Below are 26,401 nucleotides of genomic sequence, written 5' to 3'. Positions count from 1 at the left end.
CATTAAAAAAAAAAAAAAAAAAAAAAAAAAAAAAACAGGCTTCCTGTAAATGCTGCTAGCCTCCTCCCTTCCTGAGTGGACTCCCAGTTTTGCAGGCTTGATAAGCCCTGAGGTGTTTCCCTGGTGCTATTCCAGACCATAAGCTTAAAGGCCAAAGCTTGTGCCATGCAGTACTTGGCACTGGGGGCACCACGGGAATGGTAACAGGAAATAAAGTCTATGCATAGGGGCTCAGAGCCCCGTGACAGGAAATTACAAGGAGGACAGCAAGCTGCTTCTCACAATGGCAAAGAGGACCCATTGCAGTCCCAGGGGCTCCTTTGTGGAGTAAAATACTGATAAAATAGATAGCATCAACCTGCCATGCTATCTCAAAATACTCATGCTTTCCAAAGAAAAACAAAAGGTACATGTGTGTGTGCATGTGTGTGTGTGTGTGTACACATATATATGTCCTAGGATATCAAATTTCTGTAGGAAAAGTGGCTATACTGGGGGAGTAGGGAGGTAGGGGAAGGAAAAGGGAGGAGCCTGAAACCATCAAGCAGATCCTTCCATTTGTTCAGTGGTTTTCTATTTACAATTCACTTTTGCCTTTATCTCATTGAATTCTTAACTACCCTGTGAACGTGTCAGGCAAAAAAAAAAAAACAAACTCATCCCTAAGTTGCTGATGCTAAAGGTCACGATGGAGAGATTTAGTCTCTTTACTGTCCCAGAGCTGGAATCTAGGCCTCTTGTGTGTGACCAGTTCACTTTGGCCTAGGCCAGTCCCTCTATCTCTTAACTCATGGTATCTTTTTATAAACGTACAAATCTCACACATCCCCCCTGGAGTCCTCACACCTGCCAGAACTTATTCAAATTTTACTTTCTATAATTTATATTTTAAATAACCATAAAGAAGTTTTTTTCTAAATAAGAAATAACTTCTTAGCTGCCTTGTGCACCTCTCTCTGCCCCCAGCCTCCCTCCATCCCACAGTGTCATCCTCTGCTCTCTCCTCTGTTGAGGACCTTGGGTGTTTATAAAGTCACACTGAAGGAGCGTCTATGAGGAGATGGCAGCAGTGTCTGTGACAGAGAGCCAGAGAGGGTGTCCAAAACACAGCACTTATTTCTGGGCTACTTTCTCCCTTCTCCCACACAAATAATGTCTTTGAACAGAAAGAACAAATATAACATCACCCAAGGGTGGTGGGGAAAAGTAAGGGCTGGGCTTGAAGTCAGAAAACTGGCAATTTTTTGAGTCTTGCTTCTTTGGTTACCAAAATGCCCTAAGACTTAACTTCCTCATCTGTCAAAAGAATATGACATTTACAGCAGTGGCTTTTGAAGCTCACATAAGAGCATCTATTTAAAAGCTCTATGTAAAAGTGCTGTGAAAGGTTAGACAAATGTGGCACTCAAGCCAATGACATTCTCTCTAAAACCCCTGCTGGGATAACTTGGAGGACCTGGTCTCTATCCAAGACCATCTCCCTAGTCTAATTGTGACTTATAGCCCACAGACATTGTCAGCACACTCGTTCCCCAGATGTGATTAGACTCACGGCAACAACCAGTAGGAACAACCCCATGACAGCTAGCACAGGCTTCAATAGGCCTATGCCAGAAGCACAGTTCTGTGTAACCCTGCCCTCAGATGACAGCCAGCATTGATGGCAAGTTATGTAAACAATAGTTCTCTGTCTTGGAGGTAGCTCCCTCCACCCACATCCTTCTGCTCCAGATTGTTAGCGGACAGCTCTAGGATCTTCTTTCCAGTCCCACAGGATTCTTTAGAAATTCCTGCCTCCCTGGGTTCTGCTCCAGGCCTTCCCAGATTTTTCTAGACATACCATCATCACAAGACATGGATGATCAGGCTTGTGTTCTATTTGCAGGTAATCCACACTTGAATTTCAGGGGAATCCATGAGAGTTTTTCACCTGTGACCCATCATCTCTTAATTCCTTTAAGCCTCAGGAATTGATTCTCTTTTCCCTCACCAGATGCCTCCTTTATCCCAATATCTCTCCAAATATTTCCTACACTGGAACCCATCTCTTTTTTCTTCCTTGCCTTCGCCAGGCTATGGTGCCCCCTCCCACCCCAGAAAATGGATTACCCACCAATTCTGAGAACCATCAATCAGTCATTCATTCCACAGCATTTATAGTCCCACTTTCCACGTGTCATCCACGGTATTAAGCACCTGGGATAGATGGGTGGCCAAAACAAAAAGCCCTCGGGCTTTCTAGAGAGGACTGAATAGACAAGGAACAGTAAGTACAGAAAACGAGGAAGTCAACAGTATATTTGAAGATGTTGGAGTGCTTTGGGGGGGAAGCACAGCACCAGGTAAGGGGGCCAGGGGTATTAGGGAGAGGTGGCATCTGAACAAAGCAAAGACGGGAAGGATGTGAGGAGTTATCCATATCTGGGAGAAGAGCTTCCATGCAGGAGCAAGCCAGTGTGGAGGAGGGGAGGAGGAGGGTCCACAGAGGTGAGAGGGGCCAGGTCTGGGCTGTTACTCAGAGCAAGAGGGCAATCCTGGTGGCTGTGAGCAGAGGTATCATACGATCTGACTCCGTTATTTAAAGGACTGTCCAGCTATCTATAAGAGTCAAGGTGGAAGTCGGAAGAGCATTTAGAAGGCAGATACAGTCAGTAATCCAGGTGGGGGATTGGGAGCATGAGGCAGCAATGAAGCACTATGAAACATGGTCAGACTCTGGATCTGTTTTGGAAGTAGAACTAACAGTGTTTCCTGACACACTGGGTGTGGGTGTAGGAGGACAAGCACTCAGGATGACTGTGTGGTTTTGGCAGAGCAGCAGAAGGATGGAGTTGGTTTGAGCTGGGGAGGACTGGAGGTGGAGCACATTTGGATCAGGCAGAGCAGAGCTCAGCTTGGTCGTGTCTGTCAGAGTGAGACATCAGGAATACAGCTGGACGCACCAATCTGAGGTCCCAGCATAGAATCATTCACAAATAGATGGCATCCTGCCATGGCACTGGAGGAGGGTGCCAAGGGATGGAGGAAAGACAGAGAGAGGCACAAGGAGAGCTGAACCAGGGGGCCTCCGGCCTGGAGAGGTACGGACTCTCTGAGGGTGAAGTGCTCAGAGCCACTTCATGATTAAATTTCTATTCACTCTGAAAATTCCGAGTTAGGTCCTCTAAACGATGGCTGGATGTCACCAGAGCACCCTCCTAAGTGGCCCCCTCATCTAGTTAGACTAAATTGTACTTTAGTGTCTAAGACCCGGGCCACTGCCCTTCTCTCAGATGCATCGCCTTGTTCTAAACCTGAGCTGCGTTTCCTCTCTGAACCCTGAGGTCCGGGGCAATTTCACACCACTCCAGTGAAGCCTCTGCTCTTCTTGATTTCTTGGGTCTGAAATCATATATCCCAGAAGTAAAACCCATAGCTATTTCTCATGGACTTGGAGCATCAAAAACTGCTCCCATGTATCCCAGATTGCAATCAGATTGGGGGCTTGGGCCAGCAGCCTTTCCGAACACTCTTCATTCTGCCTTTTAGAGCACTTTATACAATAGAAAGTGCTAAGAATCCTGAATTCTTGCTTCATGGATATAGCAAAATATTCTCAAATTGAAAATTAAGACACCCTGTTTTGTTTCCAGGCTGGGCTCTGTGAAGCCAGGTGACAGGGTAATTTACCCCATTCTCTGGGCTTTGGTTTCCTTGAACATGGGGGATTAGGGGGTTGGGGAAGGTGAGAGCCTCTGGCAACTCCAACCCTCTAGTCTAAGTACTTGAGGTGGGTATCTCCTTTATCCTTTCCTAGAGCTCCCACACCTTTAGGGACTGGGCTCCCTCGGCTTTGGTGTGGCTCACGTGGGGGTTGTAGAGAGAAGGGCAGGAAAGTACTCTGGGGAGTGCAGCAGGCAGAGAGACGGTGTGAGGGGAAGGAACACTGCCTCTGGGGAGCTTCTGGGAAAATCCAAAAGAGGAAACCCTGAAGGCTTTACTTAAGTGCAACGTGCTGGGCCATGGAAGTGACCAGAAAGGGAAAATAAAGCTTAAGAATTATGGTATTGTGACTTCAGCTGATGAGAAGGAAGAGGAGAAGGAGAAGAGGAGAAGGGAAACCTGAGAACTAGTCTCTGATCAGAGAGCTCAGATCAGGCATCATGCCAAGGACATTACACATGAGATGGGATTAAATCCTCAGAGGACTGACTGACCCTCTGCACAAGGAATCAAGGCACAGACAGGGTGAGCTATCTGCCCCAAATCATACAGCTAATGGGTGACAAAGCCATTAGCTAATGGGGTTCAAAGCCATTTCTGTCAGAGAATTGACTCTTGCATCTCCACGGAGCCCATTGACTGAATCCCTGAGCCAACTGGCTGGCCTAAGCATGGCATTACCAAGGGGTAGGCGTCATTGGCTCACACTACTCAGAGGTTGTCATCGATGTCCTCCAACAATTTGACTTAGGCAGAGTGCTTGTCTTAACTTCTCTGTGCCTGTTGATGCTGCTGATACTGAACTCAGGAAGACCGATGCCCTTGGAAGGCTCAAACAGAAAGCACTCTGATCCCAGCACCCATGTGCCTGACCCATAGGGCCCAGGAGACAAGGGCAGAGGAAGCATGGACTCCCCTTGCCTGGTTGATCCCTTCAGCTTGGGAATGACAATGGGAAGAGGGAGAACATGGAGGGGACAGTAACGAGGCAGGGGCACACTGGGCTCTGCTGCAGGAAATGTCCAGGGATAGACATGTCAAGTGCTGGCCCCAAATCTCCCTTCCCCTCATTCCTGACCCCTTTCCACCTTGGCATCTTCTACCATGCACCAGCAGGCACAATTAGTTGTCCTAACTGGCTCCCCATAAAAATCATAGAGCAAGTTGGCTCCTGCCCTGGTTTTAAGTCCTGCAATGATGGAGAAAAGCAGTGGCTCTGAGTCAGAATTGCCTCCAGCTGCACGTCCACCCCCTCAGGACTGAGTCAGGGGACTCAGTCTTCACGACTCCAGCCTCTCTCCCATCCTCCAATACTCCAACCCCCATGCACCTGGCCCTCCTATCTCTGAGCCTGCCTGTGGCCCAGATCACCCCTCCCTGTCCCTGTCAGAGCAGAGAAGGGGCCAGAACAGGCATGAGGAAGTCAAGGCTGAGCAGTGCTCCCCAGACCTGTCACGAGGACCAAAGGTGGCAAAGATTGTCAGAAAGTGGACTCATCCTAATGTGGGGTGGAAGCAACTTTGGAGGCCTAGATCTAGACCAAACCATACCCACTCATGTATTCCTCAACTGTGCATTGAAAGCCTACTGTGTGCTAGAGCCTGGGAAATATTTTATAGATAAGCATGCAAATCTGGAAGCAGGAAATAACCTGCTTGTCTTCAGAGCAAGGCCAGCCTAGAACCTGAACCTGACTCCTAATTCTGTGTTTAGTAGAAGGCTCAGATGGTGCTGTTGCCATACATTGTCTAGATGGCTGTGGCTGGTGTGGTCTGAGCTAGTTCTGGATGAAGTATAAATTGGTGATCTCAGGACAGCTGGGTAGGGTGACCCATCTCTCTCTATCTCCTTGTCTGGATCCCTCCTTCTGTTGCCCTCAAGGCTTCCTTCCAACTTCCTGCCACTGTCAGCACCACCCATGGCCCCTCCAACAGACAAAGGCCACCAAGGTGCTTTGCTTTAAAAGGAAGTGATTCCAGTGCACTAATTAATACTAAGGTGGTACTTAATTCAACCGAGGTGGTAGTGACTTGATAAGCCATGCTTCCAAAAATAATTTTACCTTTAAAGAGATGAAAATCCTGCTTGACCTGTAGATTGAGTAGTTAGCGCATCTAAGGGAGACGAGACCAGCAACACGACACTAGAGTGGGTAGGAGATTTTTGTTTGGGTATTTCTCCATCCTCCACCCTTCTGGGGGTTCCATAAAGGCAGTTTTCTATTCTGCGTAGAAAGAGAGCTGGCCCTTAATGGATCTAGCAGAGCTACACTCTGGGCTAGAAATGAGACAATGCATCTCACCATCAGTGGTCCGGGTGGAAATGGAAAACCAAAAGCCCCTAAGTCTCGAGGTCAGACACAATAGGAAGACAGAGAGACGGCCCTGATAAAGTGGCCTGGTACAGGAAGCTTTCCCCACAGCTGTTGTTTTGAGAAGTATCCTGCAGGCTTGACCTGAAAGGTTCCTGGGACCCTGTTTTTCTTATGGACATCCTGATGAGGTTCTTATTTCAACTGTGTTAGGTGGCCTGAGTGTCCGGACACAGGCGTGACTTGCCCATTGCTCCCTTTGCCCTCTGCCTTCTGCTCAAGACCCCTTCACTTGTTATTCCATTCTAATTTCCTTTCCTTCCCTATTCTCTATACTCTCCTTTCTACAAAAATAGAAGAGTGGAGGAAGCTGTCACACACACACCCTTGGTGGGGCCAGGCAGCCGTCTGGCCTCACCAATGCCTGTCATTTAGTTCTTACAGGCTCAGCACACTATTGCTGGTGCACTTGCCAGAACCCTCTAAAGCAAAAGGACCTAGAAGACTCCATGAGGTAGTAGTGAGGAGAGTTGCACCATGGACAGGATCAGAAATGCCCACAGCACCTTCGAAAGTGTAGCCACTTCTGTGGACACCCTAATCTACCCTCATAGTTAATGTTCCAAACCTGACAATCACCTGTCCTTATTGATTCTGTGTCTCCCTACCTTCCTGCTGTACTTTTATTTCTCTCCCCTCCTTCTCTATCCTTCTGATCTCTCTCCTTCCCTGCTACTTCCTCTCCCCCTACACCCCCTTCTCCTCCTCCTCCTCCTCCTTTCTCTCTCTCTCTCTCTCTCTCTCTCTCTCTCTCTCTCTCTCTTTCTCTCTCTCTCTCTCTTTCTCTCTCTCCCCCCCCCCCCCGTCTCTGTCTTCCTCCCTCTCTCTCTCATTCTTTGACACTGGTAACACTGCTGACAGCTGATTCCATTCATTCATTCTATTCATTCTTCTTGGGACTGTTTGTTTGAATGACTGAATATTGGCTGTCCTTCTCAGGGCGAGACTAAACCACCCTGGCCATTTTGTAATCCTTTTTGTTTGGTGTGTATTTCTAGCAGGTCCTAGCACCTGGGGAGCCATCAGGTTGCAGATGAATAACAGAGTGATTCCTGGTTTAAGCCACCTTCAGCCACCTAAACTGGCCACTGTACAGCTAATAGCACAAGCTAGTCAAACTGTCCCCCTTCCTTAGTTCAGCATGAAAAGACAGGGAGAACCTAGAACCAGCAATCCCCATGCTCTGTACCTGAAGGACTATTGCAGCTGCATGCAGTCACCACAAAAACACAAGAGGGGCCCTTTTCACTGAATTCCACTCTGGAGAGAGAGGTGGAAGCCAGTGGGTTTCGTGGACTGGCCATGGGAGCAGGGTGGGGGCTGCTCTTCCACTCCCCTCTCTCCCCTCTAGGCTTTGTCCTTACTTGCTCTCTGCCCTTTCCCACCAGTCCTTTTCCCTCATATTCCTCTGCCCAGCACTCCTCCTCCACAGATCCATTTCCATCTCTCCATTCACACCAGAACAAAACAGGAATTCTGCAGCAAAATTGCTTTCAGGTAGCCATACTTCCTTCATTTGCTCTTAAATCTGGAAGCCATTGACACCTACCCTCAGCTTCCGTACATCCCAGTTGACTTGTGCTTACTGAAACTTGCATCTCTCGTGACAAGTAACCTCTTCTTTCATCTTTATGAAGCTCACTTTGACCTCCTTAGAATTCCTTTCTCCTTTGCCATCTCCAGTGCCTTTAAGATTCAGCATCTCATGACTCCTCCACAGCTAGCAGGCCACACTTCAGTTATGTGCAGGTCTCCTGGTGGAAAAGGAAACAAAAAGATACTAAGAAGCCCACCTACCCTTGACCTGCACATCCTGGCTCCTGGCCATGAATTTGGTGTCTAGTGTCTCTAGAAACTCATGACTCCTGCCATTCTCAGTTCTCTGTGTACAGCATGCCCTAGGTGACCTCCAGTTCTCAGCAACAAAACACCAATCCCTCAGTCTTTGGCCACACCATGACACTGTCCCGACAGAACCAGCAGTCTTACAGATCAAACAGAGATGAGAGAGCAGTCATAGAAGCAGAGCTTGAGTGGGGACAGGGGGCTGTCAGTTGGACCCAGAACTTCAGGTGGCTTGGAGTGGAATTTATATCAGAGACTTGAAAATCTATCAAGTGTTCCTGTGGCAGAGCAGCCAGTAAAAGATTCATGTATCCCCATGACATTGCACTGACCCTGTTTCAGTGTGACATGGAATCTCAATGACCCTGGTATCATGGCCATTGCTTCTCAATGGCAGCCCTCCGGATGGGGCATCCTCTGCCAGGCCAAGAGCCAATCTTTCCTAGAGGGCATCAGAGGATCGTCTGCTCCTTTTCAAAGTCAACACAACAAAGGCAGCGTAGCTGTGACCCATGGCCCCTTCAAAATGCTCTCTAGCCCCTGATCTCAAGAGGAGGTCCTGGAAGACAACTTGGTTGGATATTCTAGCCTACCTACCTGCTGCCCCACCTTGAATTCCTAGTAATCCTTACCACCTGGCTATGCTTTAAAAATATTTTTAAAACTTTTTTATACGATGAAAAGCTACTTTTCAACTACCTTTTAACTCTCCAGAGGGTGTGATGTGACAACTGAGAAACAATTCCATGGATCTTCACACCATCCTCCTGGGAAAATCCCCTCCATCTAGGAGAATATGTCTCCCTGGCCTCTGGCATTCCCCGGGCTTTATCCCTCAGCCTCCACGGTGAGGTCTAGAGCTTGTGCCCAGTGACAAGGAACAGTGGATAATTCTGGAAACAAAGACTTCATCTACTGAGGTGATGCTTCTAATATGACCCTGAACTCAATTCAGAAAAGTTTTTCCAGGGAAGATCTCCCGTGAGCAACCCAGGGCCATTCCATCACCACTGCCAGTTACACCAAACCAAGGCAGTTGGCATGAGGATATTAAAATGTGGTAATGGCTTTTGCTTTCTGTTTGCCCTGAGCCTGGAACCACTCATGGGGACTCCGCTATGAAAGAATTATCTCATTCCATTTATATAGATTGCATGAACAGATTAAGTTAATTGCCCCAATATCTTGAAATCCTAAATTACCAGATCATTGGAAAACAAAGCTGAACAAATTGGCTGCTCAGAACTTTATTGCTTGCCTTCCATTAGTGGAGACAGTGCCATATTAAAATCAGCCAGAATGTTTAGGCTGGGAAAACAGTTCTGTTGGCTCCTGGTAGAAAGGGGATGCTGGAAGGGTCTGCAAGCATATGAGGCAAGTATTTGGGAATCTTACCGCCCCTTTTTTCCCTAGGAAGACCACTGACAGAGAAACTATAAACTGACTCATAAGAACGGAGAGGAAATCTGGGAGGGGGTTAGAGACTGATGCACAAGAATTCCAGGCTGTAGAGTGAGGTGAAAGTAGATTCCAAAGCAGAACTCCTGCTAGGTAGCTTCTCAGAGCACATACCAGGTGCTCACGAAGACAGTGACAAACAGTTCAAACATGTCTCTGGGCCAAGCTTGGGACTCACAAATGCCCAGGGCCAGTGAGTCCAAGGTTCCCTTCAGCTCACCAAGGAACTCCACTTGCAGCTGGGCAGTCACCAAAGATTCAAATGACTGTAGGGATCATCTAGGAAGTGTCCTGCACAGCTGCCTGGGTATGAGCAGATGGGAGTTCTCGGAGGACAAGGGCTGTCTTAGGCTTCTTCACTGTTCCCACATAGAACTCACTCAGTGATTGCTTTCTGAGTGACTACGAATGACTATTTTTGAGACCAGGGAGCTTGTAAAAAGTTTGTGTGAGATGTTAAAGGCAACACAGCTCCAGCAAGTCAAAAGTCCTCTGAACGGCCTGGCTTTAATGTTAATCCATGAGTTTCTAGACTCTTCCAAAGTGAGGCTCTTTGGAAAGTTGTCATTACTTAGGTTGCAGAAGGCAACAGAGAGATCTTCAAGAGCCTTCGTCCTTCCTCTCAGCTACCCAAAGCTCCTCCCGACTCTTCTTACCTGCTATTACAGAGACACTCATAAGGATTATCAAACTAGTACTTATTAATATAACAGACTATAACCAAGGTGATTACACCTGAAGTTTAAATCTTGAAATAAAATGATTCAAATATATGAGATCTTAATTGGAACCATAAAGGCCTAAATAAAAAGCAACAGGAGAAAAAATGACAAGATGAAAGGTTAAAAAAAATAAGAATTCTGAATGTTTAAGAGGTTAAAGAAAGTTTTGTTTTGTGTTGTGTTTTAGTGGCTCAGTGGGCCAGGTGAAGCAGAAGGGTTATGAATTGTCTCCATTTTAATCCTATTCAGGAAGGGATTGCCCAGGTTCTTAGCAGTAATGGGCAGCTGTGTTGGTTTTCAGGTGGATCTAAGAGGAAGCAGAGCCCACTCCTCCTGGGAACTCTGCCTTATCCCCTGGCATTATAGGGGATAAGGTAGTGCAGAATCCCTCCCTCTGCCCTCCCAGTTCCCATCCCACTGGATCCCAGAAACATAGAACTCCTCAGCCATCAACACAGGGAACACTCAGTAGACCAGCCTGGGGCTCATGAGATGCCAGAAGATACCTAGACCTGAACATCATCTGTCACACACCTAAGGAAAAGGGAGTTGGGTGCTTTGCAAGAAATTTCTATTGTATGAGTGCATATGTATGTGTGTGTGTCTGTCTGCCTGTCTGTCACCATGTCCAATATCAGCCCTCTAGCCAAATCCTAGTGATTCCACTCCTTCCAGGTATGAGGACTGACCCAGCAGCTGGTAATCCTCACAAAACAGAAGCCGAGGTTTAGAATGTGTTCTATAAATGACTAGAGAAGTGTCCCTTGCCTCCTCTTCCCTAACCTCACCTTATATCATCACCATTCCCTACAAAAGGACATCTCACCAACTTTCTATGAGAAATTTTTAAAAAAAGAATTTGCTGAGAAATCTGTTACCAAGGAAGTATTTCCAGGCTGCAAGCAAATGTCTACTTATGCACATTTCTATCCTTCAAAAATTCTGTTATACATTTTCCTCATTTGTACCTTTAAAACAGAAATACAAGGGAAACCAACTGAGAGTGGGGGATGGAGAGCAGACTGAAGATTTTGTAGAAAGAGTTAGAGCTCAGACCGTTATGATCAGAAGAGGCTGAGCTCTAGGTGCTGGATCCAAAAAGCAGGGTCATCTTCCCAGAGACAGGCGCAGGGAACCTGGAAGAGGACGGGCCTGGGACGTGCACCTGAGTTTCTGCCCAATGCAGAAGCAGTCAGACCCAAGAGCCCAGCTTCCTGGGGTGTTAATAATAATGTCCTAAATTATGTGCAGGTCTTTCAAGGTGAACAAGCAAGTCTACACGTATTATTTCATGCCAGTGGCCAAGGTTCTCCACACCTATGGACCTACAGCCAAGCAAGGCCGGGTCCTGCCTGAGCCGCTGCCTTGAGAACCAGCCCCTGCTGGGGAGAGGGCCGAGAGCCACCTCCTGGATCTTCCTTCATGATAACTAGAATCCAGTCTTCCCCTAAGGCTAAGAGCCCCTTGGCTTCTCTGGGGTGGGCAGGACAGGGACAGGGTACGAGCAGGTGCTGCCTTCACTGCCTGGCGGGAGCTGAAGTGCAGAGAGGCAGGTGGAAGTCGTTGGAGGTGGTCTTAGAATACCAGGCTGACCGAAAACAAAACCAACCTCCATTCTCAAAGTCCAGAAGACCGATCTGCTCATCATGGGTGTGAGTTACTCAGTTCATGGCCAGAGACGAAAGCCTTGTGGGGCCCTGTTAGACGTGAGGCCCAGCAATGCACAGACACACGCATGGTGGTGTCCCTGAGCCTGCCAGGCCCACGCTTTTGTATTTCTTTCACTTGTTTCCTTGTGCCCTCTCCTGCCACTGTGTCTCTCCTGTGTTAGCCAAGACCTAGAATACCGGGCATCTTCGTTGGAGACTCATTACAGCTTATCTCTGTCTGCCTTTCTTTAAAGCCAGCTGAACATACCCAATGCTCTCCCTCTATGGTAAGACCGACCCTCCAGACCACGTGCCCAGCTTCTGTGAACCCTCTAGCACCCCCACTCTTACCCACTCCAACCTCCAGAGTCTCAGGAGCCCAGCCTGGCTCCCTTGCATGTAACCACGTGTCCGTCGTGTGCCTTGCTCTGCCTGTGCTCGTGTGAACTGTGAAAAGGCTGCACGCGTAACGGTGTTCTGCCTCCCCCAGCTCCTTTGGGTGGTAATTCCCTGTGATCTTGTCTATCTAATGAGCCACTGGGAGAGAATTGGACCCACGGACCATTTCCTGTTAAACATCCCGAGGACTGAGACTAAGCTTAATCTGACGTGGGAAATTTGCAGAGACCACCTGCGAGAGCCACCATAGGATTCCAGGAAGAGGGGAAGAGAGAGGGGTCTAGCCAAGAAGCTGAGAGGAGGAGGATGAGTTCCTGCTATCCATGTCCGTGACTACCAGCCTCCCTCGGCTCTGAGTGGAAGGCCGCTGCAGGCAGAAGCTTTATGCTGGCATTTGTTCCTAAGAGGGCAGTTGAACTTCTAGTCACTCCAACCATGGTGCCCCTCTTATTTTTCTAAATTCCTGACATTCATTTCAGTCGGGCTAAACCCACTTTTCTGCAGCAAAGTGGATGCAGAAAAACAAACTCTGTCAATTGGACCATTCCTAATGTAGGAGTCCATGACCCCCTTTGGCTAAAGTGGTCATGTGACCTTGAACTGTCCCTCTACAGCACCTCCCCCCCCCCCAAAAGGTGCCATCACACATTTCAAACTGAGCTAAGTGTGAGTTTTTAGAAAGACCAGTGGGTTGATTCCTCAAATCCCGAAAGTCAGCAGACCGGAGGCGAGATTGGGTGGATTGGTGGTGATCCCACTGTAGCCCATGACGACCTGGCCAAAGGCTGCCAGGGAAAGGCTGAGCCATGGACATCTTTCCCTGCTTCACGGGGCTTCAGGGGGACAGCACTTGGATTGCCTTCTCATGGCATTGTCATTCCCTTTACTACAGGAAATTGTCCTGCCGCCTGGCAATGTGCTTATTCTTCTAGAGCACCATTGGGAAGCTGCAGCTCAGGGGTGGGCTCTGAACGCCACAGTGGAATCCAAACAGCAAGCTTGGCTTTGGGGTCTGCGTGGCTTTGTTTTAATTCATCAGATCCAACTGTCCCAGTGGCACCAACTTCTCAGACTCTTGACACCCACAGCTGAAGTTCCCCCACTTAAGCTTGTTCTTTCTTCTTTTTCTCCTTTCTGGAACACAGTGGAACTGACAGCTGGGTTATAAAACCCTAAGCCTCCTCTGTGAGCTCCTCTGGGGGAACAAACCTCTTGCTAAGGAGGGAAAATAGAATTTCAAGTAGATGCACAGGTGATAGAAATAGAGGAGGAGGCCATCAAAGACCTCAAAGTAAACAGGCAGGGGCAGGCCCAGGGACAGCACAAGGACTGCTGCCTGCAGGTCCCTCTCCAGGCCCTCAGGGAGCCCATGTGGCAGGCCCCCAGTACCACAGTCTGCCCCCTGCCTTGAAGGGAGCAGGAGCCCTAGGAGGAGCTGAGGCAGCTCTGATTTTGAACCTAAGAAATATGTTGACTCTTCTCCTGTCAGGAGGGTCCAAAAGCCAGGAGAGACCCTCTGCTTGGTTTCTATGCAGAACCCCCAAGGTGAAATGCGCAAGCTGTAAAATCTGCCTCTGAATTTCCCTGCTCCCTCAGGGGTCTCCTGATCTGAGTAGGAGACGAGTGGTCCCTGAAGCCATCCCACCAGGTCAGGAGTGGACGGGCCTGAGGAGCCCTCAAGGGCTTCCGGCTAGTGGGCTGTTCAGGGAGTGGAAACAGGCTTGGGCCATTTCAGGGGAACAGTGTAAAATACAGGAAGAGGAAAGCGGGGGTGGGGTGGGCTGCCAGAGACCCCTCCTTCCTTGAGGGGAACCTGGAACGGGAACAGTAACAGGAAACTCGAGGGCCGCTTCTCTCCTGGTGCTGGCAGGGCCGGGTGAGCTGCACTGGCTCTGGGAGGCGGGAAGTGGCTCTCTTGAGGGTGGCCAGGTGCCAGCTTCCCAGGCTCTGCAGCACAGCCTGCTGCTCCTGTGGGCAGGGGGCTCAAGATGGGAGGTCAGTTCTTGTTATTCTTGGGTCTGGAGGCAGAAGGGAGCAGGGCTGTCTGTCCTGTCTTTGGAGCCCTGGCCAGGCATGTGCCCACAGTCTCCTGCTCCTCCAGGTCCCACAGCTGAAGGTGAGCCTCAGCCAGCAGAGTCCCCTGCAACCCAAGAGTCATAAGCCCACTCCAGCTTGCCTTGGCCTCGATGCCGACCCTCTTCTTCCCCTTCCCTCCAGGACTCCAGGGAGGGAGATGATCCATCCTAAACAGATCCCTTGGTCCTCAGAGAGCAAGGCCCAGACATTCCAGGGATCACTGCAAGTGACACCTCCCTACCTCCCCTCTGTGCCCTCATCCCTTCCAGGGTCTTCCACAGCCTGGACAGGGTGGAGCCTCCTAGAAGCCCCAGGGAAGAGGGGAGTTAGAAGGCCACCGGCTTCCTTCCTGCGAGGAAGGCAAGTGCTGTAAGCCAGACCCTCCCTCGCCCAGCACCAGCAGCACCCCACTCCCCAGCCCCTTCTCCTGTAGCCATAGGGGCAAGGGCTGTGGGAAGCAGGGGGAGGTGACACAAGAGAACTGCTGGAGTCCAGAGCAGCCAGGGCTTGAGACCCCTTCAGTGGGCAGCCCACCCCACCCGTCAGAACCCCTGAATGCAATCATAAGGGACAGCTGCCACCTAGCATCCTCACAGAGTGCCAGGTCCCACTCAGGGTGTAGGACCCTCAGCTGAGCTAGACAGAGGGAGAGCCAGGAACTCCAAGGGCAGCCAGCTCTAGGCCTAGTTTCCAAAGTATATGGTAGCTCCTCTGGAGCTTTCTGTTGCTCCATGCAGGGCATCACAAACTAGGAATGAAGGGGAAGAGAGAGGGTGGGATATCAGGACCACAGTCTCAGGGCCTAGGCACAGCATGGCTCTGCAGAGACCACATGACTGGCTACTGACCCAGAAAGCTGGACACTGGCCTCCCACCCATGACCAGGGAGCAAGGACCTGAGGGAAGAGTCCAGTGCAGCTGACCCACCCAGCCTGCCTCCCCTCAGCCAAAGACTGCTTCTCAGAGCGCCCCTCCTGTACCACCCCTCTCTTGCTGTGTTAACTGCACCTCCTATTGCCAATGGCTTCCAGAATGCAGAGGAGAACTCCCGCATCTCCATCACCTTCTTCCGCCTCTTCCGGGTCATGCGCCTGGTCAAGCTGCTGAGCCGTGGGGAGGGTATCCGGACCCTGCTGTGGACCTTCATCAAATCCTTCCAGGTAACCAGGCCACCTTCCCAATGCAGTGGGAGACAACCTCTGGGATCCTGGAGTGAGCTGGGGCTCCCCTGCCCCCACCCCTGGAGCTCCCTGGACCTGAGCTGTCACAGGAAGCAAGGGGCCTGGGGCTGGCCCTTCCTCTGCTGCTCAGCATGTGTGTGAGGGCAACTTCCCACCAGGCACCTTGCTTTCCTCATTTCTGAGATGAGAGGATGAAACTAGATCTGTGGTTTTTGAAAAGTCAACTCCCAGAGCCCCACATTTCCCCGAAGGCAGAGTACAGAGGGTGGGAGGAGAGGGGAGGCTGAGGTGGTTCTGCTCTCTCCTCTCATTTATGTGTTTCTCCTCAAGAATTTACTGGACAAAGGGGTTAGGTGGGATAGAACATATCAGAAAAACACGGGTCTAGCTCATCTGAAACCACTCTGGCCCCCTCAAATTCCTGCAGTTTGGGGATCTCCCAGCCAAGTCTGCTGACCCTACCTGGTTGTGGTCCTAGCCAAACCCTAAGGGACCCTGGTGTCACTCCACTGCAGGAAAGCAGACCCCTCATAGGGCCCCAGGATTGCCTGACTACTGCATAATTAATTTCCTTTTCTCAGCCATCATTTTCCACCTGTAAAAACAGGCTCACAGTCACCTCTGGCAGCTCTGGGGAGTGTTATGTAAGTGTGAAGTTAAAGAGAAGCAGAGCAGTTAGGTCCCTGGGATTCCTTGGAGATGCCGGCAGCAGCCCCTAACTGCTCCCCTGGCCCCGCACAGAAGGCAGGCCTCTCTCCTCCTGTGGAAGTGCCACTCTGAGTCCCCAGGACTTGGAGAATCATCATCTCTAAATAACAATCTCCATGTCCCCTGCCCTGGTCAGTCCAGGCCTCAGATAGGGCGTAGAGTTGGTCTCTGGTCCAGTTATGTCTCCTGCTGCGGTTGGAGCCAGAGGACAGATGCTCTAGGGCCCCTGCTTCCCTGCTTTGGAGTCCCCTCCCAAAGGCAGTCCCCTCCAGGCAGGGACAGAGACCATCTGCTGGACCAGCAGTCGAGGCCTCAGCCTGGTTGCGCTCTGGGAGCCAGTGCACCTCCAGCCCAAGCCCAAGCTGACTCCCCACCTCCAAGGAGCTGCAGCTCCCCACCATGGCCCTGCCCAGGTGGGGGAGGGGCGGCTCTCTGGGGATTTGAATCGGCAGCCCTCATGGAAGCAGGACTGGGGGCTGACCTGGTTACTGATCCCTGGGGTCCAAAGCTGTGGTGGCCGTATAGCCCCCAACCTCAACGTTTCCCTGGGCTGGAAAGAGAAAACAGGCTGGGGTGACTCTAAGGAATGGCACTTGAATGAGGAGCCCAGTGCAGCTGGATGAGAAAAGCATTGAGTGAGCTCGCAGCGCCATCTAGTGTTGTGTGGCCGATGGCGACGCATTTCCTTCGGAGCCAGCATGCTGGGCTCCTGGATCCCACAAAAGGAACTGGTGTGGAGGCCCAAGGTGCTTTCCCCAGCTGTGGCTCTGGAAAATTAAGTTGTCAGATAATATGTTGAGTGAATAAAACGTTTGGCATGTGACTCTGCGAGGTAGTGCACTAAGCACTCAGTAAGCCTCAAGTCATTTAAACGCCACAAACCCCCAGAGGCCATTGTTCCCTCGCTCAGATGAGGAAACTGCAGCTCAGAGAGGTTCGGTAACTTGCCCAAGCTCCCGTATCTGGAAAGTAGTTTCACAACAGTAAAACCTGCTCCCACAACTAGTGGAGCAAAAGTCAGCTGAATAAAGAGGGGCACAGCCCACCTCCTCTACCTCTCCCCAGGTGTCAGTGGCCAGAGGGGAGCGCATCCTCCACCACTCTCTCCTTCCTCTTGCTAATATTTCTGCGCAGTTGAAGGAGGTTCAGCTCCCCCAGACTCTGCTCACTGCAGTAGTGCGGCCCTGCATCCATTGTGCTGCAGCCTGCCGGGGTGGATCTCTGTGCTAGAGCGTCACCTGCCTGGGTTCCATCCCCAGCACCACAAAAAGCAAATAAAAGACTAAAATGAGAAGTCAATGCCCATTTCTCAGGCTCTTCCAGGTGCCCAGTTCTTCTGTAGGGCTCTTGGAACTGCCCCTTGCCCAAAGTCAGGCAGCAGCTGATGGCTGCAGAGAAGGGGACACAGTGCTCCCTGGGAAGGGATCTTGTCCCCGGGGCCTAATTGGTGTCCTCCATGCTTCCTTCCAGGCCCTGCCCTACGTGGCCCTTCTGATAGTGATGCTGTTCTTCATCTATGCAGTCATTGGGATGCAGGTAGGAAGAGCTCTCCACCCTCACTCCCTGACCAGGGCCCCAGGCCTGGGTTCTTAACTGGTAAGGAAAAACTCAGAATTACGCAGTTGGCCGCAGAAAAAAACAAAACAAAACAAAACAAAACAAACCCTTCTTGGAAACAGCAAGAAGGCTCTGATCTGCACCCCCCTGCTTTGCCCATGTCTGATGGGCCTGAGAATTCCCCTCCACCCAATGGCATTCAAAAGCTAAGGACTGAGAGAGAAGAAGAGAGAGGGAAGGGAGAACAGGGAAGGTAGTGCCTCCTCAAACACGCAGCAGTTCCTAGGGCCTCCCCTTCCCAGATGCCCACTACTCCTTCTCCTTCCCCAAACCAGAGTTCTCCAGCCTCCTCAGGGCTCTGGCTGAGTTCCCCAAGTCAGACTGGACAGCCCTTCCCCTCCCCAGCAAGGCACACTGGCCAGGAGCTTAAGCAAGCTCCCCACTTGCTCAGTGCAGAAAGACCTGAAGGTTGGTAGTCCAAATCTTTGTGATGAAAAGCCCTCCCTTGACACCCGATAAAAGGTTTCCAGGATAAGCATAGCTTTAAAGGGGCAGGAAAAATAAAATAAAAAAGAAGAAACCTCTGATTTCAGGGATGAATTAAATTTGTCCAAGCCCCAGATCACCCATTCAATATCACTCCAAATCCAATAACCTAAATTGGGAGTGTTTGGACATAGGAACTAAAATGGCAAACAAAGGAAGGCAGTGGACCCTGCGTCCCCACCCAGCAGGTCCTGATCATGGCCTCCACTGCTCTCAGCCCCAGCTCCTGCTGGCTGTGGGGACCTCGGCTGAGGGCCAAGGGCACAATTCTTCTTACATGTGTCCACAGATAATTGGGACCAAGACTGGGGGGTGGGGCTGCAGGTGCTGTCCAGGTCACATCAGGAGACTCTGGGGTATAGTTTGGACAATCTCTGAGTTACTTTGTCCCCTAAAGAGACTATTGAAAAAAAAGTGTTGGAAATTAGGGTCTTCTTCTCACAGGTCACTGAATTTCTCTTCCTTTCCTCTGCTAGGTATTTGGAAAAATTGCCCTGAATGATACCACAGAGATCAACCGGAACAACAATTTTCAGACCTTCCCCCAAGCTGTGCTGCTGCTCTTCAGGTGGGTGTCCAAGGACACAGGTGCACACACACACATCTACATGATGACCTGTGGCCTGGGTGTAGAGAAGAATGAAGTGAGTTCGGAGGGTGAGAAAGAATGGAGCAGGTGCTCCCCTCACTAACCCCCCCCTTTCATTGTGATTTGTATTAATGTTCCATGAGCACTGAGTGGTCCATGAGTACTGGACTACTGGACACTGACACCTGCTGGTAACCACCAAAGCCATGATAAGACCAAAGTCAAACATTGAAATCACCCTGGCTTGGGATCTGAACAGGTTCAAAGCCAAGTTTGCAGCATGCTGGCTTTGTGACCTTGAGCAGGACATCTACTATCTCTGAGCCTCAGTTTCCCCATAAAACAAATATAGGTATTGATCACTATGCCAGTGTGTGTGCGCCATCTGCTGTGTTAGGTGGTTATGTCCACCTGCACTGACTTTTATACGCACTGAAGCCAGCCTTGAGCCTCTACACTTCCTGGAAGACCACCACCTCTGGAATGCTGGGGAGGGAGTGTTTCTCACAGTGCCCCTGAGTGACTCTGTTCTGCAGCCTGCTTCTTCTCATCCAGGTCATGACAATCCCTGGACCAGATGAATTCTGAAGTCTATGCTAGCTCATCTATTCTATAGGTGGTACTAGGAGAGGTAGTGAGCCCTGGAGTCCCCTTCCCAAGGGTCTCAGATAACCCACCTTTACCATGTCTCACAGAACCCATTCCCCAAACCCAAGTATCATAATTGCTCAAAAATGCATTATATCATACTAGTGGACTCCCTAAATAGCAGTCTGACATCACCACCTCCCTTAGATTATCAGAACACAGGTCAACTGCCACTCCACAGCAGCCTTCAAGCCTGTGCCACATTTAAATATGGAATTGGACACAGATTTCAGAATGATCACCTGGGCCCATCTCCCCTCCTTTCCTTGATAACAGAAGACATTTCTTTAGAGAATAAATTTGTAACAGTGCTAAGGATAGGGAAAAAAACTGGCATGTAAGAGTGCCTTAGGTGAACCAGAAATGTTGAGGGATTCCTAAATGGAGAAAGCAGGTTGGATTCAACTGTCAAAGGAACAAGAGCCAAGGACCACACACCTCCAGACAGGATGAGACTATGGGGAAGTGAGAGCAGCCCAGGGAGTCTCTAAGCTCAGGGTCAACAGATGCAAGGCACAGGAAGCCCTGGTCCGGGAGCCCTGGTTCCTAGGGGCTTATTCTATTGGGGATCATTTGCTAATTCTTGCAGTCTGGAAGCACTGTCACTTGACATTTCAACCCTGGACTTTGGAGTTTGGAGAGACAGAACATCTTCCTCCCCTCAGGGAACCCACACTCAAAAAGAAGCCACCTGCCCAGTCTACCTGCAGCACATCTTATCTCCCTTTCATGATCCCCAGGAAGGATCCTGGGAGGAGGACTTCATCCAGAGAGCTATGAACTGACTTCTCCATCCCAAAGAGAAATCAACAATAATCCCAAAGTATTTGGGAGAAACTAACATCAAGAAAGAGAGGCCTCACACTTGATTTACAGATGAATGAGGAATAAATAGAATTATCTTACATATAATATAAATATAATAAATATAACTAATATCTTTAGAGACACTAGAGAACATCACCCATCTATCTGTTAATTAGAAGAAGTGCAGCAGCAGCAGCAACAGCAGCCCTTATTAAAAAGAGCAAAGTGAGCTGGGCACAGTGGTGCATGCCTATGATCCCAGTGATTTGGGATGCTGAAGCAGGAAGATCACAAGTTCAAAGACAACCTCATCAATTTAGTGAGGTCCTAAACAAGTTAATGAGACCCTGTCTAAAAAAAAAATTAAAAATAAGAGTTCACAGGTAAAGTGACCCCTGGGATAAATCTCCAGGAAGAAGGGGGAGGGGAGTAAAGTATGTACTAAAAAGAGAAAAATACAGTGGTTGAAATATTTTTTTAAAGTAGGATGTAGAGCAGAGGGGACACAGCAGAAAAATGAATTGATGCACTGAAAGATTAACCAGGGAATTCTCCTTAGATAGCTAAAGGACAAAAAGAAAATATGAAATGAAAAATACTCTCTCTGAAATATAAATTCCAGACCAAAAAACCCAGAAGGAATGGAGAGAGTAAAATAAAGAAATGTGATCAATTAAAATTTTAAATAAAAGTGTGAACTTTCATTTTGAAATTGCCTTCTAAGTGCAGAATAGACACATTATGATTACCTTTTAGAATATCAACAATAAAGAAAATATCTTAAAATCTTAAAAAGTGGGAAAACATCAACAAATTGAAGTTTCACAAGGCCTGATATCAAAGTGAAAAAAAGATGCTGCAAGAAACCAAAACTACAAGTCAATACTCCTGGTGAGCATCGATGCAAAAATCCTCAACAAAATACTAGCAACTGAATTAAACCGTACATTAAAAATATGATTCCCCATGATCAAGTGGGATTTAAACCTGGAATGCAGGGATGGTTTAACATATGCTGATCAATAATGTGATACAGCACATTAACAAAATGAAGGATGGAAACTATATGATCCTCTTAATAAATGCTGAAAAAGCATTTGACAAAATTCATCCTCCTTACATATTAAAACCTTTCGATCAATCAGGCATTGAAGTAAGGTACCTCAACACAATAAATACCATGTATGTAAAGTCCACAGTTAACATTATGCTCAATACTCAGAAACAAGGAAAGGGTGCCCACTCTCAGCACCTCCATAAAAGACATCCAAGTAGGAAAGGAAGAAGTGAAATTATCCCTTTGCTAAACATGATCTTGTACAGAAAACTCTAAAGTTTCCACACCAAAAAGAAAGAGAACAAAAACAAAACTGTGGCCTGGAATTGTGTCTCAGCAGTAGAGTGCTTGCCTAGCACGTGCAAGGCCCTGGGTTCAATCCTCAGCACCACATAAAAATAAATAAATAAAATAAAGATATTGTGTCCAACTACAACTAAAAAAATGAAAATTAAAAAAACTGTTAGAACTTATAAATAAATTCAGTAAAATTTCAGGCTACAAAATCAGCACACAAAAATCATTAGTGCATTTCTTTGCACTAGCAGCACACTATCTGTAAAAAAAACTTAATTTTTTAAACCAATGCCATTCACTATAGCATGTAGAAAAAAAAATAAACTTAACCAAGGAGATGAAAGATCTGTGTACTGAAAACTATAAAACAATGATGAAAAAAATAGTTGGCAACACAAATTAATGGAAAGGTATCCCATGTGCATGGATTAAAAGATTTAATATTGTTAAAATGTTCATACTGCCCAATGCAATCTATAAATTCAGTGCAATCCCTACTAAAATGCCAATGTCATTTTTCACAGAAATAGAAACAAAATGTTTATGAAACCATCAATGACCCTGAATAGCCACAGCAATCTGGAGGGAAACACACACACACACACACACACACACACACACACACACACACCTGGAGGTATCACACTATCTGACTTCAAATCCATTAAAAAACTATAGTAATCAAAACAGCCTGGTAGTTTAAAAACATACACATAAAAACAGATGCATAGAAACAGACAAATGGAAAATTGACAAATGGAACAGAACAAAGATCCCAGAAATAAACCCAACATTTATGGTCAATTGATTTTCAACAAAGGTGCCAAGATCACACAATGGAGAAAGAACAGTCTCTCCAGTGAATGGTGTTGCTGAAGAGGAAAAAGATTGATTTGCAAAGCATCAACTGGCCTTGGACTTCTCTTCAATAAAGGTGCACACTAGAAGCTAATGGAATAATGTGTTCAAAATTACAAGGAAAATGTACTTAGATTCCTATATTTAGACTTCTATATTCAATCTAATAAGTATTCAAGTAGCAACTCAAAATAAACATTTCCAAAAATACAAGAACCTCAAAAGTTTACTCTCTCACATAACCCTGCCTCATTGTAATTATACAGTTGTGTACTTCCACAGAATGAAGAATGAATCTAAAAAGACAATGAGCAACATCAAGAGTGAAGAAACTGTTGTAATACTTATTGTTATGACTTAGAAAAATAGATATTTTAAAATTTATATGAAGATTTTTGCAGTACTGGAGATCAAGCCAAAATAATTGTTAAGAGGAAATGTCCAAAATCTTAATAACAATTTGGAAGTAGAATACCATATTATCTCAACAAGTTTGGAAGTGAGATAATAGTAAATTGAGAAACATGAAACTATGCCAAGATTCTTCTCTTGTACCGAGAGAAGAAGTGGATACTGTGTCACTCTTTATGCAACCAAGGGGAAAATGTGTACAAATACATACATTAAATATTGAAAGGTCAACTAGAAAAATGGAAATGGAATGTGTACATTCCAAGCCACAAAATAGAAAAAAAAATGGACAAAAAAACCTTAGCAATTTATGAAAATGAAGGAAGGGCTACTTTTGTAGCAAAATAAAATGAAATAAAATAAAATTGGAAAAATTAGAAGACAGAACAAAGATAATAAGAACAAAGATACTAATGATTACTAAAAATTAAATGAGTTAAATTTCTCCATCAAAAGATCAATAATCCAGGGCTGGGGATATGGCTCAGTGGTTAAGTGACCATGGGTTCAATCCTCAGTACCAAAAAAAAAAAAAAAGGAATTCTAGCCATAGCCCATTTCTGAGAGAGAGGATGAAAATAAAGGGCTAGAGAAGGCATGCAAAGCAGTGCTTAAGGTGTTGATGTGACAACTGCGTACCAGGGGAAAGGCATCATATAAGACAAAGGGGGCATTTGGCACTGGTAAAGGAATAGTCCGCCAAGATTATTCCCCCACATGACAGGGGAGCCTAACCATACACTTTGGAAGTGTATCTCATAGATGGAGATAGAACTCTAAGGAGAAAATAAACACACACACACACACACACACACACACGGGGAGTTGAATGCAGGTCACAGAAAATGACAGATGAGACAGGTCAAAGTAGAAGAAAGGGTAAAGCAAAGCCAAATAAGACAGTTAACAGATTAATAAATTACTATTCAGTAAATGGCAAAAGACACATCCTTTATAAGCACCTAGAAACATTCACAAAAATTAGCCATAACTTAATTCACAAAGCAGAATTTAACAAATCCTAAAACTTCTCTGACCTCAATATAGCAAAATTAGAAACTAACCATAAAAACAGTAGCCCCTCTGAAACCTCTCCACTTAAAATTTTTAATTCATTCTTCTAAATAACTCGAAGTTGAAACTGCAGATGCTCAGAAATTAGTGATAATGTTGTATCTGACATACATGAGATGACCCATCAATACTAAAGGAAAATTCAGAATGTAAAATTTATTCATTTTTAAAATTATAATAAGTAAACTAATAGATGGTTAAAAAATAGCAAAAAAACCCCCATCAAAATGTGAAGAAATGCATTCATAAAAAATAAAAGCATAAATCAGCCAAATATAAAACCAAAGTAGATTTTATGAATAAATGCTAAAGATGATTGGAAAAAAACAATAAATAAGACTTTTATCAAATCCATATTTTTTTAAAAAGGCACAACAATATTAGGCGTACAAAAAGCAACATAATTATGGATGTAGAAATGATTTTTAGAATTATAAGATAATTGTATGCTTTTTTAATGGCACCTCAGGTGATCAGCTACTTGAAGATGCTGAACATCTTTCCAGCCACTCGCTGTTAGAAACTCATTAAAGTAGACCATGAACGTAAACTTGGTACCTTTCATGAGAAGTGAATGGCCACAGACATGGCTTCTGGCCCCCTGAGGAAAGGGCGGAAGAGTTATGTGGTTTGAATCAGTGGCTGGAATGACAAACTGAGGTATCCCTGGGAAGCACAGCTGTGTGCCCCTGCAACAGAGTAAGGGCTATTCCTGTGATAAACCAAGGTGAACTCTGTGTGTGTGTGTGTGTGTGTGTGTGTGTGTGTGAGTGTGTGTGTGTGTTTATAAAAACCTGTGTTAGTTAGATTTCCATCACTGTGCCAAAATGCCTGAGAAAATTCACTAAATAAGGAGAAAAAGGGCTTGGGGTTGTAGCTCGGTGGTAGAGCATGGGTGAGGCCCTGGGTTCTCTCCTTAGCATCACACAAAAATAAATAAATTAAATAAAGGTTTACAAAAAGGAGAAAAGGTTTGTTTTTGCCCAAGATTTCAGGGATTTCAGTCTATGGTTATTTAACTTCACTTCTTTGGGCCTGTGGCGAGACAGAACATCTGATAGAAAGCTCATGATGGACCAGAGCTGCCCACCTCATAGAGACCAAGAAGCAAAGAAAGTGAGGAAGGGGACAGGTTTCCTATATCTTCTTCCGTGTATGACCCCAGTGACTTCACTCCCTCCCCTAGGCCCCACCTCCTCAAGGTTCCACCACAACAGAGCCACAGACTAGGGACCAAACATTCAACCAGGTGCCTTCAGGGGACATCCCAGATCTAGAGACTACAGCAAAGCCCTAGACAAAGAATGTAAGAAACCTAGAACTCAAGTGCACACAATTTAGCCTCATGTTCCTCCACCCGTGCTGCAACACAGCCACCACCATGTTGTCTTGAAGAAACAGGATACTAAGAAAAATAAGCAAGAGGCCAAAGAATATGCAAGACATTGGGCCAAGAAAATGAAGGAGGTCAAAGAAAAATGCCAGGAACAGACTGCCCAATGATAGAGGCTGTACTCTGAGACCGTCTACCTCTAGGTTTGAGTCCAGTCAAAACCAAGATTTTCTAAATGTAACAAATAAGATTAGACCTTAAAAAGGGGATGAGGATATTATGAGCAAATTTATGTCAATATACTTAAAAATATAAAGTCAATGCTGTTATACAAGGAAATACAAATTATAAAAACTGCTAAGAAAAAAATTAAAACATTAACTGATAAAAGCAATAATCAATGAAAAAAATGCAAGCTTAGAAAACATTTAAAAGGTTTTCCACAAATAAAACAGTAAACAGTTTTCTGGCTTGTCACAAATTCAATATAGATTTGATGTAAGTATAGGCATCTCATATAAGATGTAGGTTGGTGCCACTGTAACATTGGAATGCTCTAAATAAATAAATAGCATTAACTATGATAAAAATTGAAAAGATCGTCAAAATTTTAGCCTTCAAAAAGGCCCAAGCCTTGATATTTTTATTTGTGAGTTCTAACAAACTATAAAAGAATAGACCATTCCTATATTATAAAAATTTTCAGGATTAGAAAGAGGTATCAAACCTCTACACTCATCCCATAATATGAACATAAAGCTAATATTAATAAGAGAAGGAGAAAAAAAACAAGTTATAAAAATGAAAATATGAATGGGACTGGGGATGTAGCTCAGCAATAGAGTACTTGCCCCGTATGAGTGCTTCACTGGGTTCAATCCCCAGAACAGGAAGAGGAGAGGAGAAGAGAGGAGAAGAGAAAATGTGTTGACATAATTGTCAATGTTTGAAAACGTCAAAAAAAAGACAGCCCAATCCAAGTAGAAAATCCAAGCAAAATAATTAAAAATCTCTGTAGTAATGGATAGGATCAGTAAAGTGGGAAATTAACAAAGAGGAAGAATCATTATATTGTATTTGAAATAGCTAATCAGAAAACATAATGGATAAGAT

The 26,401-nt window shown here is 46.5% G+C and overlaps 1 protein-coding gene across 24 annotated transcripts in view; it reads left to right on the top strand.

Annotated features, from left to right (window-relative positions):
• The window catches only part of Cacna1c (calcium voltage-gated channel subunit alpha1 C), a 697,711-nt gene that overhangs the window by 647,387 nt on the left and 23,923 nt on the right, over positions 1 to 26,401 (top strand). For 17 of the 24 annotated variants that reach the window (XM_077798896.1, XM_077798895.1, XM_077798894.1 and 14 more), the window contains 4 exons: positions 12,002 to 12,034; positions 15,254 to 15,382; positions 17,582 to 17,647; positions 18,691 to 18,782. In XM_077798896.1, the coding sequence (XP_077655022.1) occupies positions 12,002 to 12,034; positions 15,254 to 15,382; positions 17,582 to 17,647; positions 18,691 to 18,782 (320 nt within the window). The remainder of the gene's footprint in view (positions 1 to 12,001; positions 12,035 to 15,253; positions 15,383 to 17,581; positions 17,648 to 18,690; positions 18,783 to 26,401) is intronic. The other 7 variants (XM_077798915.1, XM_077798909.1, XM_077798905.1 and 4 more) reach the window with 1 other exon arrangement.

The sequence above is a fragment of the Urocitellus parryii genome, chromosome 5 (genome assembly GCF_045843805.1).
Source record: "Urocitellus parryii isolate mUroPar1 chromosome 5, mUroPar1.hap1, whole genome shotgun sequence".
Taxonomy (NCBI): Eukaryota; Metazoa; Chordata; class Mammalia; order Rodentia; family Sciuridae; genus Urocitellus; species Urocitellus parryii.
Note: the sequence above shows the minus strand (reverse complement) of the source record. Positions and strands in the feature narration are given on the sequence as shown.